This window comes from Cinclus cinclus, chromosome 29 (assembly GCF_963662255.1).
Source record: "Cinclus cinclus chromosome 29, bCinCin1.1, whole genome shotgun sequence".
Taxonomy (NCBI): Eukaryota; Metazoa; Chordata; class Aves; order Passeriformes; family Cinclidae; genus Cinclus; species Cinclus cinclus.
The window spans coordinates 3,401,107-3,427,853 of record NC_085074.1 but is presented as its reverse complement, the minus strand read 5'-3'; the positions used below and the strand labels follow the sequence as shown (position 1 = coordinate 3,427,853).

The 26,747-nt window shown below is 59.6% G+C and overlaps 3 protein-coding genes across 4 annotated transcripts in view; 2 read left to right on the top strand and 1 right to left on the bottom strand.

The window, feature by feature from the left end:
- Window positions 1-1,133: 1,133 nt before the first annotated feature.
- Window positions 1,134-5,528, top strand: PDLIM2 (PDZ and LIM domain 2). Its single transcript, XM_062510538.1, has 9 exons — window positions 1,134-1,226; window positions 1,609-1,760; window positions 2,098-2,167; window positions 2,249-2,340; window positions 2,437-2,482; window positions 4,063-4,217; window positions 4,501-4,655; window positions 4,724-4,820; window positions 5,229-5,528. Exons 1-9 carry the CDS (start codon window positions 1,134-1,136, stop codon window positions 5,422-5,424), a joined length of 1,056 nt encoding a protein of 351 aa, XP_062366522.1. The 3' UTR covers window positions 5,425-5,528.
- A 1,263-nt stretch (window positions 5,529-6,791) lies between these two features.
- Window positions 6,792-9,993, top strand: C29H8orf58 (chromosome 29 C8orf58 homolog). The gene is made up of 5 exons (XM_062510539.1): window positions 6,792-6,843; window positions 8,718-9,364; window positions 9,450-9,537; window positions 9,729-9,832; window positions 9,910-9,993. The coding sequence occupies exons 1-5, from the start codon at window positions 6,792-6,794 to the stop codon at window positions 9,991-9,993; spliced, it is 975 nt and encodes a 324-aa protein (XP_062366523.1).
- Window positions 9,994-12,911: 2,918 nt separating this feature from the next.
- BIN3 (bridging integrator 3) overlaps window positions 12,912-26,747 on the bottom strand; it is a 40,330-nt gene continuing 26,494 nt past the window's right edge. The window contains exons 7-10 of one of the 2 annotated variants that reach the window (XR_009934052.1): window positions 21,463-21,604; window positions 18,571-18,705; window positions 13,419-13,853; window positions 13,295-13,312 (exon numbers count right to left, since the gene is read on the bottom strand). Coding sequence is in view for 1 of the 2 variants with exons in the window: in XM_062510540.1 (XP_062366524.1) it covers window positions 13,707-13,853; window positions 18,571-18,705; window positions 21,463-21,604 (424 nt within the window). In the remaining variant the exon portion in view is untranslated. Of the gene's footprint in view, window positions 13,854-18,570; window positions 18,706-21,462; window positions 21,605-26,747 lie in introns of both variants that reach the window. The other variant, XM_062510540.1, reaches the window with a different exon arrangement.

The window sequence follows — 26,747 nt, the reverse complement described above, 5'->3', positions numbered from 1 at the left end:
CCGCCAGTCGCCGCGGGCACAAAGACATCGCTGTGCTGCGGGGACAGAGCCCGGAGGGAGCGGGGACACAGGCAAGGTGTGGGGGGGAGGAGGAGGAGAGCAGGGGATGAAGAAGGGGAGCACGGACAGCGCTGGGGACAGGGATGGAAAAGGGGTGCAGGAGATGGAGAAGGGGAGTATAAGAGAGGTGGGGTGGAGTGTCTAAAGAAGGGGTGCAGGAGAAGAAGTGCAGGGCTCTTGGGGGTCTTGCAGGGCCCAGCTGGGTGTGGGGGTCCCCGGGCTGGCAGCCCTCGCTGCCCAGGGATGCTGAGCTGGGCTGGGCATGGGGAGGGGGTTTGGGGTTTCCTCCCGGGGCTGGAAGCCCGGCCCAGGAAATTCTTCCGGGCAGCCTCTCAAGCCCCTCTTTGTGCTCTTGGGATTTTTAACATTCCCGGCAGCTGCGGATGGGGTGCCCGGTGCTGGACGGGGTACCCGGTTCCAGATGGGCTGCCCAGCTCTCCCAGGCTGTGGCGGGATGGATGGGATGGGATCTGGTGTAGATTTAGGGGATGCACATTCCCACCCATCCCATCGGAGCCACGGGCTGCCATGGGGACTCTGTGCCACCCCCGGGGGATTCTCAGCGTCCTTTAGCAGTGTGGATTTGCTGTGGGATGAAAGGCTGGAGCTGCTGGTCCTTGCTGGGTGTCGGATCCTGCTGTGGTGAGCAGCAGGACCCGTCCCTCGCTGCCACATCCTCCCCTCCAAACCTCAGTGGCTCAGCTCTGCCAGGCCACAGCTCTGGCCTTGCTGCCAAGGCGTCACCGATTTCCTGCCTTGCTCCAGCTCCTGGGAACGACTTTGTCTGTCTCAGCTGCACCACCGGGTGCCTGGGACCCCCTGGGCCCGGGGGAGGAAGCTGCAAGCCTTGGGGGACAAGAGGAAGCGGCGCTGGCTGCTGACACCCTGCAAGGACCTGGGTCCCCTCCCCGGAAGGAAAGCGCTGCTGGTGCTGGGGACCCTCAGGGTTCAGCGGGGACAGGGAGGACCTCGCTGGGTGGTCTGTGGGTAGGAAGAGGGGGGTCCCCTCTGCCTCGTCCCCTCACCCGGGATCGCTGACACCTCACTCCTGCCCACCCAGAGCCGCCGCTGCCATGCCGGTGACAGTGACGCTGCCCGGCCCGGCCCCGTGGGGCTTCCGCATCTCCGGGGGAAGAGATTTTGGGAAGCCCATCACTGTCTCCAAGGTAGGAGCCCCCCCACATGTCCCCCGGCCCGGGTAAGGCCGTCGGGACAGGCAGGGCTGCTCCGGGGAGCGGATCCTGTTTGCCGTCCTTGAGGGATCCTGCTCCGTGGGAACGGCCCATGGCGGGCGACGGTGGCATGGGGGGGGAGGGGGGGGTTCCTGTGTCCCCCGGGCTGGGCTGGGCTGTGCCAAATTTCCGGGTGTTGTTCCCAAGGCCGTGGTCCCCTCCTGGCAGAGGGTCTGGTACTGTTCTGGTGATCCCAGCAGGGTGGGAGCAATCCCAGCAGGGTGGGGTTCGGGGCTTGAGGCTGCACGGGGGATGCTGCACTGCACGGGGTGGTGGGGGGTCACCGGGGCCATCCCATGTCCCCTTCTCCATGAAGGTGACAGAGCACGGGAAGGCGGCCACGGGTGACCTCCGGCCGGGGGATGTCATTGTCACCATCAATGGGGAGAGCACGGCTGAGATGCTCAACGTGGAGGCGCAGAACAAGATCAAGCAGAGCCCCGGGCAGCTCCGGCTGGAGGTGGAGAGGTGAGTGCTGGGGGCAGCCCGGACACCTGGCCCTGGGTGCCAGCGGTGTCTTCATGCGGGCCGGGATCCCCAACCACGCGTGTGTCACTTGTTCCCCCCTCCCCGGTGACTCTTGGGGCGGTGCCATCCCCGCGGGACTTTGTCCCGGCTCTCTAATTAAGGAATCGGGTGCTAACGAGGCCAGGCAGCGCTGGCAGCCGTTACCTGGACAACTGGTCCCAGCTGGGGACCCAGCTGCTCTCGGGGGCTGCAGGGAAGGGGTCACAGTGTGCCCTGCTCAGGGGTTTTGTGCTCCTGAGGCAGATCCCAAACCCCGCTGCTCTCCCTCGGCCCCCAGGTCCCCGGTGCCATCTCCAAGCCACACCAACGGGGACACCTCGCCAGAGAGGTTGGCCACGCACTTCCAGGTGAGCCCTGGGAAGTCCCTGCACACTCCGGCCCCCCACCCAGGCTGGTGGCAGCTGCTGGTGTCACCCTCCCCTCCCCAGGACACGTTGCAGATGCGGAGTGAGAGCCAAGGTGCCCTGAGAACCCTCGACCCCAGCCTGGCATCCCTCACCCACCCACCTGGGAGTGCCAGGTAAGGCTGCTTGGGGCTGTGCATGGGGCTAGGGGGTGGGGAGGGGTCTGGGGAGGGCCAGGGAACCCCCCCTAATGTCCCCGTTCTCCCCCTCAGCTCACAACACTTGGAGCAGGAATTCACCTGTCCCGGCCTCCACCAGGTGAGCAGGGAGCCGAGGGGCTGCAGGGGGGCACACAGAGATGCTGAGGAGGGAGGCATCTGTGCACCAAAACCTTTTGAACGCAGAAACCATCCCCCCCTCCAAACCCCCAAGTCATCTCCATTTTAAACCCCAAACCACACCGCTTTGAACCACCAAACCATCCCTCTTTTCAGCGCTAAACCTTCCCCCCTTGAACCCCAAAACTACCCCACTCTGTGCCCCCCAACCACTCCCTCTGCACCGCCATGGCCACGTCACTGCCCGGCCCTGCTGCCCCTCAGGGTCCCCGTCTGCGGTGGGCGTCCCCTCCCCGCCGCGCCGGCAGCACCCCCGGCCCCGCGGGCACCGCCGCACCTGCCCAGGGATGTTTTGCTCCTCTTGGCAGCGGCGCCAGCCTGGGGAGGCCAAACCAGTTTGGGAAGGCCCAGCCCCGCTCCCGCCAGCCCGGGGCACTGGGGTGTTGGCCGGGCAGGGACCCGCGGCACCGCACACCCCCGGCACTGCCGCCGGCCCCGGTGGGATACCCCGGGAGTGGGATCGGGATGCCCGGGGGCTGGATGCCTCCTCCACCCCCCAGCTCAGTGCCAGGATGCCCGCGGCCGCTCCATCCCTCCCTGCGGGCAGCCGCTGGCTCCAAGCTTGTCGTCTCCTTCCTTTCCTCCCTCCCTGCTTTCTCTTTTTCTTGTTTTTCAAGCCCAAATTGGGAAGCGCCGCGGCCCCGAGCACGGCCCTTCCCAGCTGCCTTTGGCCGCAGCCCCGGCCTCCCCTTGGCTCCTCCGGCCGCCCTCTCCCTCCTTCCTCCCCAGCTCCTTGTTTGCTTTGGTGCCGGCTCCGAAGGGTCCTTCCCTGTCTCAGAGGGTCCATCCCAGCCCCGGAGGGTCCCTCCCAGTTCGGACACCCCCACCACAGGGTTGGGGACATGAAGATGCCGTGCCCGAAGCCCCCCACTCCAACCCCTGTGCTCAAGGGGGTGGTGAGTGGATGGCTGCCCTTGGATCCATCCCACTCTTCCTCGCATCCCAGGGCTGGCGCTGGATGCCAGCAGGGATGAGGCCAAGGCCCAGCTCCTCCCGTGCCTAATTTTAGCTCATCCCTCGTGACCCCACAGAGCCTCAGCGCTGCCCCTCTCCCTGTCCGTGGGTCCAGGCAGGGGATCCCTGTGCCCATGCCGGGGTCCCGCTGGGATTCATTCCCATCTGCGTGGCAGCTGCTCCGGGGAACATCGGCTTCCACTTACCCAGGGTTCCACTTCCCGTCCTCGCCGGGGCTGTTAAGCAGGAGCAGATGGAGGGAAGGGAAGGGAATGGCCACAGGCACTGGCTTTTGGGGTGGGAGTGCTGCCCTGGCCCCCTCTGCAGGGTGCCACTGACCCCAGCCTGGGTGGGAAGGAGAAGCAGCTGCCCCATGGAGCATCCCTCTGGAGACCTGGGCTTGGGGAAAGCCCCTGGGGCTGATCCAGATGTTCTTGAAGTGCCTGAGAGGAGAGTGAAGGTCTGTGGGCGCTCTCAGGCCATTTTGGGGAGCTGCTGCAGTGCCCCACCCCAGCCCCTGGACATCCATCACTTCTCCCCTGCCAGGACCGAGGACACCTGAGCCGCCAGAACAGCTCCCAGGGACCCGTCCTGCCTCCACCCCCTTGCCCACCCCCAGCGGAGCTCAGAGCCCCCCAAAACTCCTGGGAAACCCTGAGGGAGAGGCACCTCTCCTCCCCCTCTCCCAACACCTGCCACAGGTACGGAGCAGGCTGGGGGCTGCGTGTGGGGGACACCACGGCAGGGAAGCCCCCAGCCGCATGTCCCCACGCCAGTTTGTCACCCGTGGGTGCTGAGGGAGCCCGTGGAAAGGGTTAACTCACCTGTAGGCAGGTGGGGCCGTGGGAGGGCCGGGCAGGCTGGGGCAGCTCCCGGCGTGGAGGGAGCAGGTGGCGGACGGGCAGCGGGGTGCAGCCGGGTGGATCCTGGAATCCGGGTCCTGGGAACTCCCCCCAAAATCTCCCCTCGGGCTGCGCCCCACAGCCAGGGCTCGGAGCAGGCCATGAGGCGCTTGGAGGAGGACTCGGAGGTCTACAAGATGCTACAGGAGAACCGGGAGCTGCGAGCGGCCCCGCGGCAATCCAGCACCTTCCGCCTGCTCCAGGAGGCTCTGGAGGATGAGGAAGGAGGTGAGGGGGGCCACAGAGGGAGGCGGGAGGTGTGCCACGGGGGTGGCAGGACCCTGACGGCTTCGTGTCCCCCACAGGAGCCCCCTTCCCCAGCCGGCTCTCGGCCGGTGCCCGCAAGCCCGTGGCCGGGGTGCAGAAGCTGCACGTCTGTGAGAAGTGCGGGAGCAGCATCGCGTGAGTGGGGCTGGGGGCCTGGGAGGGTCCCGGGGCTGGGTCTGTCCCTGCCATCCCTCCTGGCAAAGCCAAAAAGGGGCTGCTCTCAGCGGTGGGGGTGTCCCGGGGCAGAGATCCTGGGTGTGGCTGGAGCAGGATCGATCCCCGCTGTCACTCCCGGCGCGGTTAAAACGGGGCTGATTGTGGGGTGGGAATGGGGCTGAGGGCCCGGGGGTCGCAGGGCAGGATCCTTCCTTGCCATTGCTCCCTCAGTGCGAAAATGTGTCCTGGGGTGCGACTGGGGCCGGGGTGGTGCCAGGAGAGGATCCATCGCTCCAGGGCCACGATGGGACTGACCCTGGGTGGGAGGGGACCCTGGGGACACGCTGAGTGCCTCGGCTGACCCCTTGGCTGTCCCCACACCCCCAGGACACAGGCGGTGCGGATCCAGGACGGCCGCTACCGACACTCGTCCTGCTACACCTGCGCCGACTGCGGCCTCAGCCTCAAGATGCGCGGCCACTTCTGGGTGGGGGACGAGCTGTTCTGCGAGAAACACGCCCGCCTGCGCTACCAGGGACCCCCGGGCGGGCCCGTCCCCCGCCCTGTGTCCCCCCGCTCCTGAGCCCCGGCCACCGGCACCGTTGGGATGGGGTCACCGCCAGCATCCCCCGTGGGACCCCAGGGCTGTCCCACTCCACTGCTGTAGGGCTGGGCTGGGGGGCTGAGGGCAGTGCCAGGCTGGGGATGGATTGGATTTGGAGGGGAATGTAATGCAGCCGCCCATCTTCACCCCTTTGTGGGTGTGTGTGATGAGCTGGGTGTGTTCTCAGCCTGGGGGACACCGAGGGGACACTGGGGGGTCGCTTGAGCACTTGGGTACCGGAGAGGGGGCTGGCACCGCTTGTGCACTGACTGCAAAGGGCTTCTCCGAGGAATTAAACCAGATTCTCTATAAATATAATATATATTTGCTCCACTGCCTTGTCTGCTCTGTGCCGGGACCCCAGGGCAGGGGGAAGGGGGGGTTTTACCCCAAACTCGGGGTGCAGACAGGGGCCCCTCAGACCCCTCAACCCTCGTGCCTGCACCCGGGGTGGGGGTCCAGGGCTTGGCAGGGGTCCCGTGCTCCTCTGCCGTTCTTTGTCCTGCTCCTGGGAAGGTCAGGGCTGCCCGCAGGGCTGGATGGCCCCTCCCTGCCCCGGTGTCCCTGGGAGGTGTCCGGGTTTATTGGGGGCTGTTGGCCGAGGCCTTTGTCCCGCTCCAGGTGCTCTTATCGCCGCTCCCCGCCCTCCGTGCCCGCGTGCACGGAGATGGCTTTGCTCTTATCTGGGATTTGCTGTTATCTGGGTTTTGCTGTTATCAGCGGCTTGGGAGGGACCTGTCCCTTCCCCTGTCCTTCTGCAGCAGGGACAGACAGGACCCCCCTCCCCTCCTGCCTGGGGTCTCACTGGGGTCTGTTTGGGGCGTGCCACAGCCCCCCGTGCACCCCAGGCTCCGTCATGGAGCGCTGCCCATCGAATTTCCCAATTCATCATTCCAGAGCACCTGGGGCTGCCCCTGGATCCCTGGAAGTGCCCAAGGCTAGGTTGGACAGGGCTGGGAGCAGCCTGGGACAGCGGAACGTGTCCCTGCCCCTGGCAAGGGATGGCACTGAATGGGATTTAAGGTCCCTTCCCACCCCAACCATTCCCTGGCTCTAGGACACCCAGGCAGGGAGGAGGATGATGATGGTGCTGCCCTTCTCCCTCCCTCTACACACGGGAAAAAGAGGAATAAAACGCTTTGAGCCCCCCTGGGATAACACGGCTGGGGGAAAAGGGGCTGCCCAGGCAGGGGGCGGCCCCCCCGCCCCGCCCCGGGGCTGTGCCGCCCCCCAGCCCTGCCCCATAAAGCAGCAGAGGAGCAGCCCCTGGACTCCATGCCTGGCTCCCGGTGCTCCCTGCCCGGCTCCCCGTGCCCTGTTCCCGGTTTTACGGCTACATCCCGAGGATGCTGCGCCGCCGCGGAGCCTTCACGGTGCAGCCGCTCCGTGGTGACCTCGGTGAGTCGGTGGCCCCTGGGGCTGTGGGGGACCCCCCCACCCAAGTGGCCTGGACTGGACTGGGGGTTGCCTCGGGGTCTCCAACCTGAGAGGCTCATGCAGGAGGGGATCCTTAGGGATCTGTTTTGAGGTGTCTGTGCTGGAGAGGGAACCTGGGTTCCTTGGAACCCCGGTTAGTTTTGTCTGTGCTTGAGAAGGAGCCTGGGGGTTCCCTGGAACCCCCAGTTTGTGTTAAAGAGGGGCCTTGTGCCCCTGGTTCTCATCCCTCACTCTGCTGGGAGGGGGCTAGGCTACCGGCTGTGCTGGGAGTTCAGGTTTCCCTTCCCACATTCGGGCTGATGGGCCGGTGCCCGTCTCCAAATTAAGCGGGGGGGTGGTCCCCAGAACCCAGGGCCCATCTCTGACCCCCTCCAGCAGCAACATCTGGGAGGTACTGGGGGCTGAGCGGGGGCGGGAAACCAGGAGGAGCTGATGGGGACCCCCACGCTCCTTCTCACCCTGCCTGTGCCCCCCCACGCCGGTGGGGCTCTGGTCACACCCCCGTGGTGGCAGGGGGAGCGGCCCCTCTGCACGTGGGGTCCTGGAGCCTGTGGAATTGCGGCGTGTGGGAATTGGGATGCCGGCAGCAGCCACGGAGCTGCGGTGGAGGGGCTGCCCCCCGGAATTCCTGGGATTCAATCCTGCTGGGGCGGACGGGCTGAGCCCCGGCATTGCTGAGATTCAATCCCACTGAACGGCCGGGATTGTCCCAGGGCTGGCCGCGACTTCCCGGCTCCCCTGGGCTTATCCAGCCCCCGAGAGACGCACGGTGAGTGGTGTGGCTGCGGGACAGGCAGGAATTTGGGAGAACTGGGACCTCCGACCGGTGAATTCAGCCCACGCCGGAGTCCTGAGTGAGTTTTCTGGAATTTGGTGGGATGCAGCCGGCACCTGGCTGCCTGCCGGCGCCCAAACAACGCTCTCACCTCCCTAGCTGGGGTGGGAAGGGAATCCTTAACCACTGGCCCAGCCAGTATCGCCGATCCCAGATCCTGCAAGGAACCAGTTGGGAACCGGTCCTGTAATGAGGTGCCTCTGGATACAGGGCCCGTCGCCGGCTGGGGTGGCTATAAAAGGGAGCGCCGGGACGCGCGGCCGGCACTCGGCTCTGGCTCTCGGCGATGTGGGGTGGCTCCCGCGCTGTCTGGAGGAGGAGGTTCAGCTGCTGTGAGTGCGTTTGAGGGGGATGTCAGCCCTCGAGCGGGATTTCTGGGGGGTGGGCAGTCCGCAGGAGGTGCCAAAATTTCGCTCCCACCTCCCTGAGCCCTTTGCCGAGGCCTGGCTGGGAAGGGAGCACACGTTGGGCAAGGAAGGCTGAGACCTTCCCATGGATGTGCCACAATCCCACCTGGAGCTGGGTGGTGGTGGGGGGCGCATCCCGGCTGGCGATGCCACCCATCCTATGGGGGCAAGTGCGAGGAGCTGGTGGTCCCTGGAGCCATCCCAGATCCGGGATCCCATGGCCGTGCTGGGTCCTGGGCTGCCGGCACTGAGCTCGAGTGGGTTACAGGAGAAGAACCCGGCTCAAAAGCCCTGTCCAGGTCAGGGTGGAAGCCGTGGGTGCCCCCCCAGCACCTCAGCGGCTTGGGAGGAGGAGGAGGATGGGGGGAGGCCAGGGCCGTGTTTTTGGGGAGCAGCGACAACACGCTGGGGTTGCAGGAGCGCATTCCCGGCTGCAGGAACCCTCTGAAGTGAGGTCCCTGGGCAGCGGGGAGAGCCCGGGACACGGCTGGAGCTGCTGTAGGGGGCTCAGCGGGCTTGGAAGGGTGGTGGGCACTCAGTTTTCTGCCCAGGGACCCCCGAGCTGAGCCCACACGTCCTCCCTCCCCCCGCAGATGCTCCCTGGGATTCGGCCGAGAGCTGCATCGTGCGCACCTCTGCCAGCGTCTACCGCCGGCTGCAGGAGAGCCCGCGGCAGCCCCCGCGGGGATCGAGCACCCGGGGAGCCCCCCAACCTCCACCGCAGCCCCCCAGCAGCCCCCCGGCCGGCGGGAGGTTCCTCAAATCCGAATCCGAGGATTCCGGCGTGGAGATGACCAGCAACGAGCACTCGCCCTGTACCCCGCTGGGCTCCGAGAGCAGCTTCTCCCTCGATGGTTTCGCGGCGGAGAAGCCCCCCGGAGGAGAGGAGCCCTCCCGGCCACCCCGGAGCAGCAGGAGGATGCTGCAGGCAGCGCAGCGGAGCAGGAGGCAGCGCTGCCCGCGACAGCTCAGCCGGCGCAGCGCCAGCGCCGCCGACCCGGCAGAGCCACGGCGGGACCCCGAGGAATCCATGGGGGCGGCGGCTCCGGCTGGGGGGGCTCGGCCGCCCGGCAGCCCTCGGGACCCCCGGGCTGAGCCCGAGGCCGCGGTGTCGGGGCAGGGGCTGCGCTACCTGGAACACGTGTGCCAGATGCTGGAGCGCCTGGCGCGGCTGCAGCAGGACAACCGCGCCCTCCGGCAGCAGGCGGCCGGAGCCCGGTGTGCCCGCCCGGCCACCCTGGTGAGGGCCAGGAGGAGGGGGATGCGTGGGGAGGGGGTGTGGGGGTCCTAGCTCACACCTTGCCTGTCCTCCCCTCACCCCGCAGCCCTCCCGGCAGCCTCCGAGGCAGGATTTGGGAACGTGGAGGGGTGAGAGGTTCCGGCCGCGCTCCTGCTCGGACAGCCAGGCGCCAGGTGAGCGGGGTGGGATTTGGGAATGATGGTACCTGGGGCCAGGTGAGCATTGGGAGATGCGGGAATGGCAGGGCCGGTGCCAGGTGAACGGGGTGGGATGGCGGGACCTGTCGCCAGGTGAGGGGGGACAGTATGTGGGATGGCAGGACGATGCCCCCCCAGGCTTTGAGCGGCTTTATTCCCCCAAGGAGCAGCTGAGCCCGGGCGGTGCCGGAGGATGTGGGGACACTCGGTCAGCTCCCCCAGCCTGCTGGACCCCTCCGAGGGCGGGGCGGGCGTCCCGGCACCGGACAAGGTACGGCCGGGGGGTGTTGGGGTGTGGCTGGGGAGGGTCCCGAGGGTCCCCCCGGCTGACCCCAGCTCTCCCGGCAGGACGGGCGCTCGCACTGGGGCCGGGTGAAGGTGCTGCTCACCCGCCTGACCCGCCGCTCCCTGCGGGGTGGCCGGTGCAGGTAGGATGGGGCGGCGCCTGCTCCCACCGCCACACCTGGATGGAGGAATTGCATCACACCTCACCCTATGACGTCACGCCCGCCCGGGGCCGGCCCCCGGCCCGGCGCACTCCCTTCACCTTTTTGGGTTTTTTTTTTCTTCTTTCCCCCAATAAAATCTTTTCACCGCTAAACAGGCGGCTCTTAGCGAGGTGCTTGCTGTCGTGCCGTGACGTCACACCCCTAATCCAGCGTGACGTCACACGAGGGCGCGTCACTGCCGCATCACTTCCGACGGCTTTTCCGCCCCTTTTGTCCCACCGGGGCCGGTCCCACGGACGCTTCAAGCGGCTGCCGCTCCTCCCGAGCCCTCTCCCTTGGGTTCCCGGGCAGGCTCCGGAGGGGTCCCGCTGCCTGGGGGATGGGGATAAAGCTTCTCCTTCCCCCGAAACTTCCCCTCTTGAGCCCCCCGGGCCCCTCTAGCTGCTCCGCGGGTGGGTTGGGGTCGCCGGGAGTTGGGGGATGATGCTCCCGGCCAGCATCGCGGCTTTCTCGAGGGGGCCTCCACGGTTTGGGGGGTGGGTGAGGAGGGGTGGTCGATGCTGTTTTGGCGCTGCCGGAGCCCCTGATGGTGTCGCCAGCTCTGCGCGGGACGGGCCGGTGCCGAAGGTGAGGAACATGCTGCCCCGAGCCCCGGCCAAGCGCTCTTCCATCAGGCATCCCGTTATCCCTCCGTTCCCCCCCCTTTCCTGCTGGTTTCCTACCGTCACTTGGGGTTTTTTCCCTCCTCCCTTGCTTCCTTCCCAGCGGTGAATCCCACAGCGCTTCCCGGCACCGCTCCCACCCGGACGCCCCGGGGGCACCCTCGGAGCTGCAGCATCCATCCACCCATCCACCCATCCATCCCAGCGCTCCTTCCCGGGAAACGTGAGTGCTCATCCCCACCGTGCCCATCCTCATGGCAGGGGCTGGATTCGGTGCTGGGGGGGGGTCCCTGGCCGTGACCCCGGCTGGGTCACAGCCTGATCAGGGGGTTCTGAAGGGTTTTTGGAGTACACCTGGTGTGTTTTACCCTTGTTCCCCTCCCCCCCCCCTTTCCAGCATCAGACTCCCTCCCATCCCGTCTGCCCTCTTCTCTCCTGAGCCCCCCGGGATGAGGAAAAAGGGGGAGGAACCCGGGAAGGTGGGGAAAGGACACGGCTGGGTGTTCCCAGTGTGGGGTGTGAGTCTGGGCACCCCCTCCCCTGCTGCCCCTCTGCCACCTCCATCTTCCCCCTCACCTGGGGGACCCCGGCTGAATCCCACAGGCTGATCCCAAAGAAGATGCTGAGGCTGGTCCAGGGGATGCTGATTCTCCTTTCAGGGCCCAGGTGAGGAGGAGGAGGGAGGTCTGTGTCTCTCTTTCCCACCCCAGCACCCCTGGATCACCTGGAGCAAGGGGAAACTCCCAAGCATCCAAAAAGGAAAATCAAGGTGTGTGGATCCAGGTGTGTGCTGGTGTTGGCATGCCTGGACAGGGTTAATTCATCCGGTTTGTGAGGAAAATCCTTGGCATTGGTGGTGGGCTGGCATCTGCTAAACCTGTCCTGAGAGGGTCGGGAGCTTTGGGAAGGAAGGGGGACAGCCAGGATTGCTGCAACACCACTGAGCTAACCCAGAATTCCTGATGGGAAGGAAAAAGGAGGAAGATTTACTCATCAGCAGGGAATGCTCTCCATCCTGGGATGGCCCCAGTGCCACTCACATGGATCCTCTTGGATCTTCCCTCTGCTCCTGGAGGTCTGAGTGCTGATGAACCTCACCCAGGGGTGCCTCAGACACCGAGGCTGAGCTTGTTCCACATTGTAGAGTTAACTTTCCCATCCTGCCAGCTCTCCCTATTAACGCTGGCACCTTGTGGGTGGTGCAAAACCCGGTAATTATCCACCTCTTACTATAAAAGATGGAATTCTCCTCCCCATCCACTGTGGGGAGTACGCAGAGTGAATCCCTGGGAACACCTGGTTTAAGTTTCCATGGGTGAAATCCCTCTCCGGAGTGCTGGGAGGGCAGGAATTTGTGGATACTCTGTGTGCAGGAGAGGTGGGATGTTACGGATGAGGTGGACAGGGAGGTCTGGCTGTGCCACACGAGGCGACAGGGACACAGAAAAAGCCACCAAGTGGGTTCAGGTGAGCCCAGGTAGGGTTGAATGTGGGAAGGAATCAACACCTCCAGGCCATGGAGGGGCTGCCATGGATCTTTGTCCACTTGGGAGCCACCCTGAGGTCTGCAAGGCTCAGATCCCGTGGGGGAGCGTGTCCCTCCTTCGAGCTCACGGGCTCTGTGCGTGGCAGTTAAATATATATATATAAATATCTATGTTCTGTATATTTAGCATCCCTGCTCTGGGTAACCGTGGTAACTGGGTTTATTTTGCTTAAACCTGGCCTGGCATGTGATGTGGTTGGGAAGGAACAGCCAAGGGGAAAGGGAGGGATGAAGTTCTTTGTGCTGGGAGCTGGGGAGGAGCCTTGGCACGGGATGCTCTTGGGAGGACCTTGCTGTGTTCCTGTACTGGGGACAGCCACCAGCATTCCCAGGCCTCTGTTCCAACCCCTTTGCTCCAGCTGGCAAGGGAAGGTTTGGTTTTAAGGGTTCCATCCCTACTTTTTTCTGGGCTTCCCAGGACACCCCTGCCTGCTGTTCCCTGTCTCGTGCAGGTTTGCCAAATCCAGATTGTAGGGAGAAAGAGCTGGTGCTGGTTTCCCCGATGGCTGGAGCTGTGTGCCCTCAACTGGTGCAGCAGGAGCCTCCTGCCACCCCAAGGCACAGACGGCACCTCCATCAGCTCCACCAGAACTCCCAGCCCCTCATCCCAGGACACAGCACTCCTTATCCTTAAAGGCGCCAGCTCAGGCCTGAACCATCTATATTATTTTCCTACAAAACTCTATTCCTCGTGCTTTGGCGCCGTTTCCTTCCCGCGCTTCCAGGGGGGGAATTTCAATCCCAGTTTCTCTCTTCCTCGGACACCCCAAGCCCCTCGGTGTCCCCTCTGCAGTGGCGGCCGGGCGGCGGCAGAGGGCGACAGCGGCCCGGCGGTGACAGCGACACCGGCATGGCCCCGGCCGCGCTCCGCTGCCAAAAACTTTATTTGGTACAAGCGACACACTCCCTGTGGCTCTTCCCCGCACGCCCAGGAGGGGCTGCACAGCCCCCGAGTTTTTCACAGGTTTGCTCCTGGCTGCGTTGTCTCCCTTAAGGATGTCCCTACCTGTCCCTGCTCTGGGGTCCCCTGTCCCCAGCTCTTTGTACCGGTGCTGGGAAAAGAAGGATGGATGCTCGCCACGGGAAGCATCACGCTGTGCCTCAAAAAAAAAAAATGGGATTTGAGCGGTTTTTGGAGTGCCCTGAGGGGGCCACTGGGCTCCTAAGGCACAAAATGAGGGGGAGGAGTGAGGGTCTCACCATCTGGGTTCTGGGGGGGCCAAGGGAGGCTGGAACCTTGGAAAATCCAGCAACATCCCCCATCCCACTCCCCGTCTTCATCCAGGCGCGATCACTTCCTTTCCTGCTCCTCCACACCCCAAAATTTAAGGCAAAACTCATTTGTGGAGCGACAACGCTGATCCAGACCCTGGTAGGAACATGGAGCCCTGGGGTGACAGGAGCAGTTCCAACCCTTCAACTCCATCCCTGGGCTGGGAGCTGGGGTGAAGGGGGGATCCCCATCCCCTCCCCATCCCTGGCCCGGCCTCAGTCATCGGCCACGATGGAGAGTGCCCGGAGCTCGCTGAGCTTGGCGTCGTTCTCCCGCTCCCGCTGCTCATCGCTCAGCCCGGGCCGGTCGATCTGCGCCGTCAGGTCCCCAAAAATCTTGTGCATTTCCGTGTAGTAGACAACCTGTTGGATAAAGGGGGATTGGGGAGGGAGGGGTCTCCTCCCCAGCCCACCAAACCCCCCTCGGGTGCCCTCAGCAGCCCCTCGCCGCAGCGTTGCTGTCTAAAATAGCTCCCTCCCACGTGGCGATGCCACCCCCTCGGCTTATTACAACTCAACACATTTTAATAACACGCTGCCCTTCTCCGCTCGCTTCCCATCTGGGAGCCGCGTGTGCGGGGTTGCCACCGGCAGCCGCCACCCTCCCGCAGCCGCCTTGTCCCCTTGTTTTTGTCACCGGTGCCACCAGCGGCACGAGCCGCCCGCCCGCGCTGCCTCGGTGGGCTCGGTGGGTTTGGCGAGGGGGGCACGCCCGGGAGAGCCGTGCCCCGTGCAAAGCAGGGGCTGGGGGGGGGTTGGAGGAGGAGGAGGAGGAGGAGGAGGAGGAGGGGTGTGTTAATAACGTGCTAATTGGCACCGCCAATTATCTCCCGCTTGCCGGCGCGGGAGCCCGTGGGTCAGCGCAGGCAGATGGCAGCGGGGTGGCTGCTCCGGTGCGGGCTCCAGCGGGGAGAGGGAGGGTCCCAGCCCTGCCTGGGAGACCCTCGGGGCTGTGGGACCCCCCCCCCCCAGAGCCGCCTGGGGGATTCCTGTTGTCGTGGAATCCCCCCCAACCCCCAGGTGCTGCAGGACTTTCAGCCCTGCCTGCTAAACCCTGTGGGACCCCTGGCACTGTGGGACCCCCAGCCCTGCCTGGGGCACTCCTGGTGTTGTGGGACCCCCAGTGCTGCCTGTGAGACCTCAGGACTTGCAGAACCTCTGGGTAACACAGAACCCCTTGCACTGTAGGACCCCCAAGCACCCCAGGACCTTCAGACCTGTCCGTGGGACTGGCACTGCAGGACCCCCTGATGCTGTGGGATCCTGTCCTGGACATCCCCCCACGTCCATCAGGGAGGGATTGGGGAGTGCTGCCCCCCCAGGGTGGGCAATGCCAGCCTTGTCCCCATTTCCCGGAGAGGCCCCAGCATCCCCAGCAGCACCGGTGCAGAGACACACACAGTCTCCATGGAGACCAGCTCCCCTAATCCTGCTCAAAACCATGCCGATTTTGGGCAGGCCCGAGGGGCCATGGTAGGGCCCCAGATTCCAGCATCAGCTGCCTGAACCCCCCTTCCCAGACCTGTCCATCCTGGGGGTCTGGGGGCTGCTCCGTGGCCGGGGCTCCCCACGCAGCGGTGCTGGCTGAGTCACAGCAATGCTCATTTACACAGTGACTAACGAACCCCACACAGGGCTGAGCTGGCAGGGGCACCCCAAAATCCCTGCACAGCCCCCAAGCCCCAGCCCCAACAGCTGGGTCACCTTAAACAGCCTCTGAACACCCCCTCCCCCTAACCCTGAAAGCAAGAGATGCCAAAAACACCTGAAATCCCTCAGCAATGCTGTGGGTGAGCAGGGATCCGGGGGGCAGGGATGCCAAGCAGGGTGGCAGAGTCCTGGACAGACCCCCCATGTCCCTTGTCCCTGGTCTGGAGTCACACATGGCCAAGTGGCACTGCCAATTCCAGTGTGGGAAAAACACTGGTGCCTTCAAATGAATCCTGTCAGAGTGGCAGGGCTGGAGGCAGATACTGTCCCCAGGTTGATCCCCAAGATTTGGGGACATTCATCCCTCAGGATTGGTCCCAGGATTGCTTTCTGGATTGTTCCCCAGAAACTGGGGACAACTGTCCCCCAGGATTGGCTCCAGAGCTACAACCCCATCAGGATTCAGAAATCCTTGAGGATTTCTCCCTGACCAGGATTGTCCCCAGGATTGTCCCCCAGCCTCCACACTGGACTGAACAGGCAGAGCACAGCAAACTCCTTGGTGCTGCTCCCCCTCTGCCCAAATCATGCAGCCACTGCTCCCTTCCTGAGGGACACCCACTCTGTCCCCAGGGCCTGCTGGGTGTCCTTGAGGATGCTCCTCTCCCCCAGTGCAGAACCAGTTGACACCATCCGGGTGCTGCCGAGTCTCACGAGCTAAATAAAAAAAAAAAATCCCGCTGGCATCAACCCCCCACACAATTTCTCCTGTTGAAACAGGAGTGAAAACCATCCCAGGGAGGTGATGCACCCCAAACTGGTGACAGTGACAGCAGGGGACCCCTAGCTCCACAGCCAGCTCACCCTGCCCTACCTGCTCCTGCCATCCCAGTACTTTTCCAGCTATGGATACCATATGCTCCATCCCCATCCCATCAAATCCCAGCTCCAGCTCGCCTTTGAGCCTGAGCCAACGGCCCTGAGTCCACCTGTCTTGAACTAATTCTGTTTGGGGACGCCGTGTTCTGTGGATTTTCTATAGATCCCGGCCACAATGGCCCAGCCAGCCACCAGCCACTTGTTTGGGGCAGCCCTACCCCAAACAAACCCAAGGGTGCTGCCAGGGTAGGGCTTCCCCAGCCCACAGCACCATCCCTGCCCCATCTTTCCCCCCCATTCCATTAAAATCCAAAGGAATCTCTTGTTTTCTAGCTGGAAAACAAAGCACAAAACGGGAAGGAAGTGCTGTTCACGCCTCACACCAGCGACAACTCCAAAATCTCCCCCTTTCATCTCCATGTGGCCACTTCAAAGCCCCCAGCCAGGGAAATATTTGCCTCCCTTGGCTTGGCCCGGGCCCGTGGGTGGAGAGAAGAATTTGGTGTTGAATGTTACAGCTCTGTGAGCTCGGGACATGTCCCGGCGTCAGGAGACACCCGGCCCTGGGAGCACAGCCAGGCTGTGCCATGGGAACTCGCCTGCCCTGGGGAAGAGGCTTGGGAGGGTCTCCTTGGGTCAAAGCCATGGAGGTGCCTGAGAGCAGGGTCCTTCTCCTTCCCTGAGAGGCAGCTGGTTCCTTCCCAGCTCACTGTGGTGCTGGACGATGTCACTGTCACACAATTTGTGTTGCTGGCATCCCTCAGGGTCAGAAAAATAAGGAAAATTATGTGGGTTTGACCCAGGGAGATACAACCCTAAAGTCACAGCATCCTGCACAGGGCCAGCTGATGCCAGTCCCACTCCACCCAGCCCTTTCCTTGTGGGATGCACCTCCAGCCTCGTCCCACTCCTAAAGAGGCAGGAAAGGCTGAAAATAGAAATTCCATCGAGGAACACGACCCCCTCCAGCTGCTCAGCCAGCTCAGGGAGGCACAGAGAGAACGCTGGGCAGTATTCCCATGCCAGCTCTCACCTGGCATGGGGATGCTCCCAGCTGCCCTTCCCAGCCAGGTGCCTGCAGGTGAGCAGCTGCCAAGCTGACTCAGGGCTCCTGCTGCTATTCCTGGCTCGCCACTGACTCATTACCTTGGGCAAATCACATTCCTTTTCCATTTTATTTCAGCCACTTCAGTGGGAAAACGCTTTGCAGAGCTTCCGAGCCAGGGGGGCACACACAGCCCGGCACCAACATTCCAAGCTCTCCTCCCAGCATCTCTCCCCGGGGGTGGAAGGATGCAGCCAGTGCTGGGAAAGAAGAGGGATGCAGCTCCCATGGAGGCTGACAGGGAGGGAGAGATGTGAGGAGCTGCATCCATCTGGGACCAGCTTTAGCCCAGCCTACAGGAGATGCATCAGCTTTGTTGTGACGCTGCCTTTTTGGGTGTTAAAAACGGGATTTCACTCGGTCTTCCCAACAAATTCCTCACCTGAAGAGAGGCAGGGCAGATAGGATGGGAAAACAAGCAGAGGATTCCCAAGGAAGAAGAGGGATATGGATGGAGAGCGTCACAAGCAGCCCCAGCAGTGACACCCTGCTCCTCCCCGCTCTGAGCACACCTACCCCAACGTCCTCCTCGCCCCAAATTCCTTGGGGATCGGGACACAAACGGAGTGAGGAGAAGCCAGAGGGGCAAAGCTGCTCTCTGAGGAAGCTCACTGATCACAAACCCCCGGAGAGGGCAGAGAACATTCAGGTTTCGAGGTCTCACCCACGGAGCAGGGGGAAAGGGCCACCGAGATCCTGCGGTGGCTCCGGGAATTCTGGTTATTCCAGGCTGGAACAGGGAGCCCCGTGCCCGATTGCTAAGGGAACAGCAGGAACAGCATCCCCAGCACCCACCCTGCGGCGCAGGGAGCATCGGCACCATCTGGTAGGTGAATCAGCCTGCAGACAACTCGCTGGCAGCTCCGCACAGAGGCCCCCCCAAGTCGGAGGTGAGATGGAACACGTGCTCCAGGCACCTCCCTGCAGCACACCTGGGTCCCTGCGGCCCCAAAATGCTGCAGGGAAGAGCCCGTGGTGTGGGCCGTGCCCGGTTCTGCCCTTCTCCTGGTGCTGGACTGCACCAGGAGCTGTGCCATGGCATGCCAGAGGTTCTCAAAGCTTGGTGAGACCCCAACCCTGCCCCGCTGTAGCCTAAGGGAATGGGAATGGCAGAAGGGAGGAGGGAGGAGGAGGAGCAGCAGCACGTTCCTGAAGGAAGCTGGAGGATGGAAAGGAAAGCTGTTGGTTATCCAGGGCACCTCTTCCTGCAAATCTTTGGTGTGGAGATGTCCCAGGAGCCTCTTCTCCACTCAGGAGCCACAGGAGACCCTTCAGAGGGGCCCAAACACCTCAAACCTAAACAGGCCCTGAGCTCAAGACTCCAAATTCAAGGAGATGGCATTCGCAGGTGGATAAAGCCATGGAATTCCAGTGGATAAAGTACAGGCAGGGCTGGAACTGTGGGACAGGACACCACACAGGTACCAGGAAGGGACAGTGTCTCACCTGTGCCCGGACCAGCGACTCGAAGCTGGGTTTGAAGTAATCAATGCGGCTGCTGTAGAATTTGGGCATCTCCTCCAGGAGCTGCTTGTTCTTGGCTTCAAAGTCCTCCTTCACCGGGCGCAGCTCCTCCCGGGCCTGCAGAGGGACACAGGGTGGGGTCAGACCCCTGGCACAAGGATCCTCCTGGTGTGGAGGTCACCCCAGGACAACTGAGTGCTTTGCTTGGTTGTGGGGACAAGCAGTGACCAGCCTGGTGGGATCCATGGGATCATCCAATGGAGCCCGGAGGGACCCAAGGGATCATCCAATGGAATCTGGTGGGATCCATGGGATCATCCAATGGAGCCCGGAGGGACCCAAGGGATCATCCAATGGAATCTGGTGGGATCCATGGGATCATCCAATGGAGCCTGGAGGGACCCAAGGGATCATCCAATGGAATCTGGTGGGATCCATGGGATCATCCAATGGAGCCTGGAGGGACCCAAGGGATCATCCAATGGAATCTGGTGGGATCCATGGGATCATCCAATGGAGCCTGGAGGGACCCAAGGGATCATCCAATGGAATCTAGTGGGATCCATGGGATCATCCAATGGAATCTGGTGGGATCCAAGCAACCATTCAGTGGACCCTGGCAGAACTCAAGTGACCACCCAATGGGACCTGGTGGGAGACCAGTTAGTGGATCCGGGCGGGGCCCAAGTGACCATTCAATGGAAACTGGTGGGATCCAAGTGACCAGTTAATGGATCCTGGTGGGGCCCAAGTGACCAGTTAACAGATCCTGATGTGACCATCCAATGGACCCTGGCAGGACCCACACTCTGTCCCTGGAAAGCCACAAGACACCCAGAGAGGTTGTGTCCTCTTTCCTTCAAAAAAAAAAAAAACAAACAAAAAAAACCACGGACAAAACCCAATCCCAGAGCTCAGTCAGGTTGGAGAACATCCCTGGCCACATCCATGTCCCCTCACCCTGTGACTGCCAGCAGTGTCACTCCAGGATCCTGCCCCCCACCATCACTGTGACCTTCAGCTCAGTGCATCCAACTGGCTCCTTTCAACAGAGCGTGGGGAGAACGGGAAATGTCTCTGGGATGGTGTGGAAAAGGGCAGGAGGGGGTGGGATGTGAAATATTAGAGCAGTTCAAGTCTGCCACTTAATCCCAGTGCCATTCCAACAGGAGGGGGGTGAGGGAGAGCCCGGCCACGGCGCCGGTCCTGGGGACAGGGACAGCGTGCCAGGGGATGGCATGGACTGGGTTCCAGGCTGGAAAAGCCTGGAATCATCCCAGCAAAATTGCAAATTCATCTGTTGCTCTGAAATCAGGAGCGTTCAAACTGCCGGGATGGAGTTCATGGGGAAAAATCCTGGAGTGGAATTCATGGAGAAACTCCCAGGATGGAGTTTATGGAGAAATTCCTGGGATGGAGCTCAGGGGTAGAAACTCCCAGGATGGAGTTTATGGAGAAATTCGGGGAGAAACTCCCAGGATGGAGTTTATGGAGAAATTCCTGGGATGGAGCTCAGGGGGAGAAACTCCCAGGATGGAGTTTATGGAGAAATTCCTGGGATGGAGCTCAGGGGTAAAAACTCCCAGGATGGAGTTTATGGAGAAATTCCTGGGATGGAGCTCAGGGGGAGAAACTCCCAGGATGGAGTTTATGGAGAAATTCCTGGGATGGAGCTCAGGGGTAGAAACTCCTGGGATGGAGCTCAGGGGGAGAAACTCCCGGGATGGAGTTTATGGAGAAATTCCTAGGATGGAGTTCATAGGGAAACTCCAGGATGGAGCTCGTGGGTGAAATCCTGGCATGGAGTTCATGGGGAAAACTCCCAGGATGGATTTCACAGAGGGCAGAAGAGCAGAAAACCTGGAGCAAACAATGGATGTAAACGTGCAGCTCAATAATTAAAAATACCTGAACGAGATGAGGCCCTTTCCCATCAAATCCAGACCCTCTGGATACCCCAGGTTCAGGATTGCTCAAGGCTCCCTCCCACAGGTATTTAAACTCAGTGTTCAGTTAAGATTTTTTGGGGGGGGTGGGGAATTAGATCAAAAGTTCATTAAAGGGAAAAAAATACATGAAATAACTAAACCCTACTTAATCACCAGGACAAAAGAATTCCCATTTTTCCAGCCCCTGCTTTAGTTGCTGAGGCTGAGCAAAATAAGCTGCTTAATGTTAAACCAGAGGTGCCTTTTGTTCAGGCTGTTCTTAAACACAAAACTTCATTTTTTTGGGGGGGGGAAATTCATCAGAAAAACACATTTTCTTTGACTCTGAGAATCAATTGTTCCTAGGAGGATCAAGCCACGTGCTGCCAGAGCGACAGATTTGGGGAAAAACACTGGGGAAGATTTGATTTAAAAAAAAAAAAATCCCAACAAAACCAACAAACTCACCACGATTTCGCTAAAATTCAGGAGAGGGCAAAAAGAATCTGGCAAAACTTCCTGTTAACCAATTACTGCAATTTTCCAAGACGAATTTTTTGGGAACAGGTGGCAAACATAAAGCTGGGAAATGCTCTGATCTGTTCCCTTCCCCATCCAGCTGCTTGCTCAGACATGGAGATCCCCCCTGTGCCTCGACCTCAGCCCTCCCAGAGCTCCAGGGCCTTTGATTCCATTTCCTCCGGAAAAAAAAAAAAAAAAAAAACATTTTATCTTGGAAAACAAATTCCATTTTCTCTTGGAAAAACGGCTCCTTCCCTTTACTGAGCGCTCGAAACCAGCGTTGTGCTGTCAAAAATGTGATTTTTTTTTAACACAGATAAAACCCTCCCAAAATGTTCTATTCTTGGCAGATAGGAGGGAAAAGCTTTTCCTGAGTTTTCCCAGGAATGCTGCTGGGATTGTGGCTCTGGGGAAATCTCAATACCTGGTGTAGCTTGGCCAGGACAGGGCCAGTTCTTTCCTTTTCCTCATATTTTTCCACCTTGGATTGCAGGCGTTTGTAGTCCTGCAGTGTCTGCTCCCGGCGCTTCACAGCCATGTTCAGGCTTGGGAAAACACTGCTGAACCTGGAAAAAAAAAGATGGGAAAAGCTTGGGATGGGATATTTTGGGTGGATGAAGCATCCAAGGTAATTGTGGAGAATCCTGGTCCAGCAGGAATTTCCCTGCTGTGACATCGGGTGAGATTTTTCCAAGCCAAACCATCCCAGAATTCTGAATATTCTTCATTTGTGTGGTGTTGGTTGGAAAGGGAAAGAGGGGGTAGAGGTGTTGAAATAAAAGTTCAGGAAAAATAAATAATGAGTGCAAAATAACTATTAACTGCAGCATTAGATTTTTACATGGTTTGTTTCCTTTTTGGTTTTTTTCTGTTTTTTTTTTCTCTTTTTTTTTTTTTTTTTGTGCTTTTCTGGTTGGTTTTTTGCTCTTTCTTTGGTTAATGTTTTGCTCTTTTTTGGTTAATTTTTTTGCTCTTTTTTATGGTTAATTTTTTGATTTTTCTGATTAATTTTTTACCTTTTTTTGGGCAAATTTTTTGCTCTTTTTGGGTCACAAACCCAGCTGAAGAGGAGACCTGAGCCCTCCCCAGAAGGATTCACAGCATCCAACAATTTATCCAGGCGATGGGAAAGATTCCTATTATTAAAATGTGTTACAAATTGAGGAAACATGAACATCTGATGGAGAATATTTTTGAATGTGACAGAAAAGGGAAAAGCAAGAACACTGCTCCTGTCTCTTAATTCCAAGAAATCAAATTATCCCAGGGGATACCAGGGCTGTGGATTGGGATCAAATAGGTGATGCTCCCTCTGGAGATAATAATTTAATATTAATAAATTCCAGGGTGATTTTTGGGAGTTGAGGCCAGGGATTGGTGGTGAAAAATCTCAGTAGCCTGATGCTGGATTTTATTTCCATGAGGGAACAAACAACTTTCCCACCTCTTAAAATGGAAAAAAAAAAAAAATATATATATATAAATCAAACTGGGGGGGGGGCCATCAGCAGAAAGAAAAAACACAAATGTCACTTGATAAATGTAATTTGCTTTGGATGTGACCTAAATCCACGGTTCAAGTGGAACCACGGGTGTTCCCAGCCACTCCAGCCCCATTAAAATCTCATTTTCTGCTTGCTCCAGAGGGTGCTGATGGGTTGGACCAGTGGGTGCTGAGGGAAAAAAATTTCATCCCTGAGCCTCAGTTCGTAAAGGGCAAACGCCAGGAGCTGGGGAGAAATGGGAATATTTGTATCCAGGAGTTTGTGTGGAGCATCCCTGCATGAGAGAGGATGATCCTGGGATGTGATCCTTCAGTCCTGCCCTGTCCTGCACATCCCCTGAGGCTGGCACACAACAAATCCATGTCAATATAAATATAAATACATATCCCATGATATTCTCCCTCTGTTGCAACAGATTTGGGATGAGGAACAACCTGGAAAAGTCATCAGGGAGCAGCTCCAGCTGCCTGGAGAGGATCAGATGCTCTGCCCTGACATTGCTTTTTATGGGCACCATCCCACACCATCCCATTATATTTAAATGGGAGCCACGGCCTGGATGCAGCAGCAGCTCCTGGGCTGCTAAAATTTCTCCTACCTCTTTGTAAAGTCCAAAAATCTGCCAGGAGAGGGGTTAGGGAAAACAGAGGTGGAGGGGACGGGTGGTCAGGTTGAGAGGTTTTATGGGATAATGGTTTGGCTTCATGGAACCAGGGAATGGTTTGGGTTGGAAAAGACTTTCAGGACTCTCCTGTTGGGGCAGGGACACCTTCCACTGGCCCAGATGGCTCCAAGTCCACTCCAGCCTGGCCTGGAGCACTTCCAGGGATGCTTTTACACCAGGTCTCCTCACTATGGGATGCCCTTTCCCAGCGTGGCACACACACAGTGCCAGCAGCTCGAGGTCACAGCTCCTGCAGGAATTTCTCCCAGTTATTAACGATGGGAAAGATGGAATCCATCAGTGTAGAGGCTTTCCTGGTTTATTTTATGTTCTGCCCCGATGGGGGAAAGGTTTGGGAAGGACACAAAACCTTGCACCTAAAGCAGGGAATAAAGACCATGGGGATGAGCTGAGCTGCTCCTCCACACTGGGAATGCAGGCCTGGGAATGTCAGAGGAGATTCCAGGCTGGAGGTGGAGAAATCCTCCCTTCCCTGCTGTGCATCAAACCCTGAGCACGGCCACCACATCCAGCAAATCCTGGAAAACCCTTCCTGAGACGTCCCCAAACCACTGATCCTCGTGCTGGCACCCAAACCCAGCTGTTAGTGGTGTTTTCCTGGCACTTCTTGGTGCTCCTGCCTTGAACAGAGCCACGAGACTCCAGCAAAGTCACACTCAGCCACTTCCACCCCCAATCCCACCCCACAGGGAAGAGCCAACCCTTTCCCTGGGAAAAAGCAGCACAAGACGATCAGCGACGCAGTTTCCATTTACTTTGAAGTTAAATCTGGCTTTTAAAAAGGGAGAAAAAAAATAAAGCTCGATTTAGATTTTTTTTTTTCCCCCCTTTTTATTCCCGGTATCGACTCGGTGCAATTTCGCAGCCCGTAATGGAAGGACACTGTGCTCCAGCAAAGCTTTAAAAAATATCTACAGGGCTGGATCTGAAGAGGCTGGAACTGTGTAGGCACAGCAGCTCCTGTCTCACAAGGACTTTTAATGCATAGATTATACGCTGCATTTCCGAGAGCAGGGGGGGCCCAGCTCCCCGGAGCCGCAGCCCTGCCCGGCTCTGAGCGTCCCGAGTTCCAGCCTGGCTGCTGGGAATCATGGAATCCCACACTGGTTTGGGTGGTAGGCGACCTTAAATCACCCCATGGGCAGGACACCTTCCACTGCCCCAGGGTGCTCCAAGGCCCATCCCAGTTGGCCTCAGGCACTTCCAAGGATCGGGAAGTGTTTTCCAGCTACTCTGGGCAACCTCTGCCACCCCCGTCTTCACAGGGAAAAATTCCTTCCTATCTTGTTTAAATCTCCCATTTTTTAGTTCACAACCAACCCTATCACTATCGAGGTTCCCTCAGTGTGGTTGTCCTCCACCAGAGAAGGGTTGGGTCACTTGTGGCTTCTGTGGACACCACCAATGCTCCAGCTGAGCTCTCCCTGTGCCCAAGGAGCTCTCCCTGTGCCCACTGAGCTCTCCCTGTGCCCACCGAGCTCTCTCTGTGCCCGAGGAGTTCTCCCTGTGGACACCAAGCTCTCCCTGTGCCCACCAAGCTCTCCCTGTGCCCACCAAGCTCTCCCTGTGCCCACCGAGCTCTCCTTGTGCCCACCGAGCTCCCCCTGTGCCCACCGAGCTCTCCCTGTGCCCACCAAGCTCTCCTTGTGCCCACCGAGCTCCCCCTGTGCCCACTGAGCTCTCCCTGTGCCCACCAAGCTCTCCCTGTGCCCACCAAGCTCTCCCTGTGCCCAAGGAGTTCTCCCTGTGCCCACCGAGCTCTCCCTGTGCCCACCAAGCTCTCCCTGTGCCCAAGGACCTCTCCCTGTGCCCACCGAGCTCTCCCTGTGCCCACCAAGCTCTCCCTGTGCCCACCAAGCTCTCCCTGTGCCCAAGGAGTTCTCCCTGTGCCCAAGGAGCTCTCCCTGTGCCCACTGAGCTCTCCCCACACCAGCCATGCTCTCCCTGGTTTAATTTCCACACCTGATCAGCTCAGCTCAGGGAAGCTCAGGTTCCTTGGACTGCTCCGGATTGAGGCAAAGCTGCCCCTGGAGGAATCAAGGAATCCTGAACTCCCCTGGGATTCATGGAGAAGAAGTTTCAAGTCCTGCCCAGGCTTTTCTCCCTGTGTGGACAGAAACACGATCCCAAGGCGAGTGCCAGGGGTGCCAAACACCCGTGCAGGGGGAGAGGTGCCAAGTTACTCCGAGGAATTCCTGACTCCACACGTGGCCCCAGTGTCTCCACAACCATCTCATGCACGTTATTGACAAATGCTCCTGGTGCAGAGCCTGGCACAAAGGCTCTGCAGAGCCTCTGCCATGCACAGACACAGCCAAGCCCTCCAAGAACACCCCTGCAGGGATCAGAAGAATTTTCCAAAGCCTTTGGTGAAGCATCACCAACCCCTCCTGGCAGCAAAGGGACTGGGATCAACTGGGATCAACTGGGAGGGGAGCAGCAGCCAAACAGCCCTTTGGAAATGGAGTCTGAACAACTCCACACAGAGTTTCAGGGAAGCAGAGACATGGGGAAAGAGCAGGGAAGCCTCACAAACAAATCTGGGATGTTTCACTCATCCATTCCATGCACTTGGAGCAAGGGAACAATTCCTGTCCCTGTGGGATGCACAGAGGAAAACCCTGGAGCAGACGTGGGTGTTTATATCAAACCAGGGAATCAGCAAGGTTGGAGAAGAGCCTTAAAGCCAAGTCCAACCACCAACCCAGCAGCACTAAGCCACAAAGTGCCACATCCATGCATTTTTTCAGCACTTCCAGGGATTGTGACTCCTGGGCAGCTCTTACCACAAAAAACACATTCCTAATATCAGATATTATCAATAATCCAAACACCATCCTCCTCCCTGTGGTCCTCCACAGCCAAAACCACTCCCAAATCCGCCCCACCATCCTCTGTAACCCAAGACTTCCTTTTTTAAACGCAAACCCAAGAAAATCAAAGCCGACTCGAAATGAAATCTGGTGAGAATGGTGGCAAAGTGAGGGTAAAAGAGCACACAGGGTATTGGAGCTCCTGCCATGAAAGCAGCTTGAGGAATAAGCTGCTGTTGTTCCCTGTCACTTTTTAGGGAAGGCTGCTGAGAGGGGATTACAGCCCAGGCAGATTAAGAGGAGCAGGTGAGGGGAGATACGCAGGGATAACGAAAAGAAAATACAAATTACTCTGCCCGTGGCTGTGGGGGGAGAGAGGGAACCTGTCGGTGAACTCCTCACAGGATGACAGGTTACCCTTGGAAAAAACATCTAAATCACCCCGTTCCCTGCATTCCAAATCATGTTCCCACCTCGTCTCCATGCCAGCCTCCCTTTAGCTCCCCGTAATTAAAGGATGGGGTTGGAGAGATGCTGACACGGGAGATAAAAGTGTCCCAGGATTGCTGGTGCTGCCAGATCCGTCTGCTACTCAGCCCAGCTGACAAAACTGGGGCTTGGAAATTGGAAATTCCTTCCCATCTCTCTGCTAGGAAGGCCTGGGGATGGTGGGGATGCTTGAGGAGTAGGAACATTCTGTCACCTC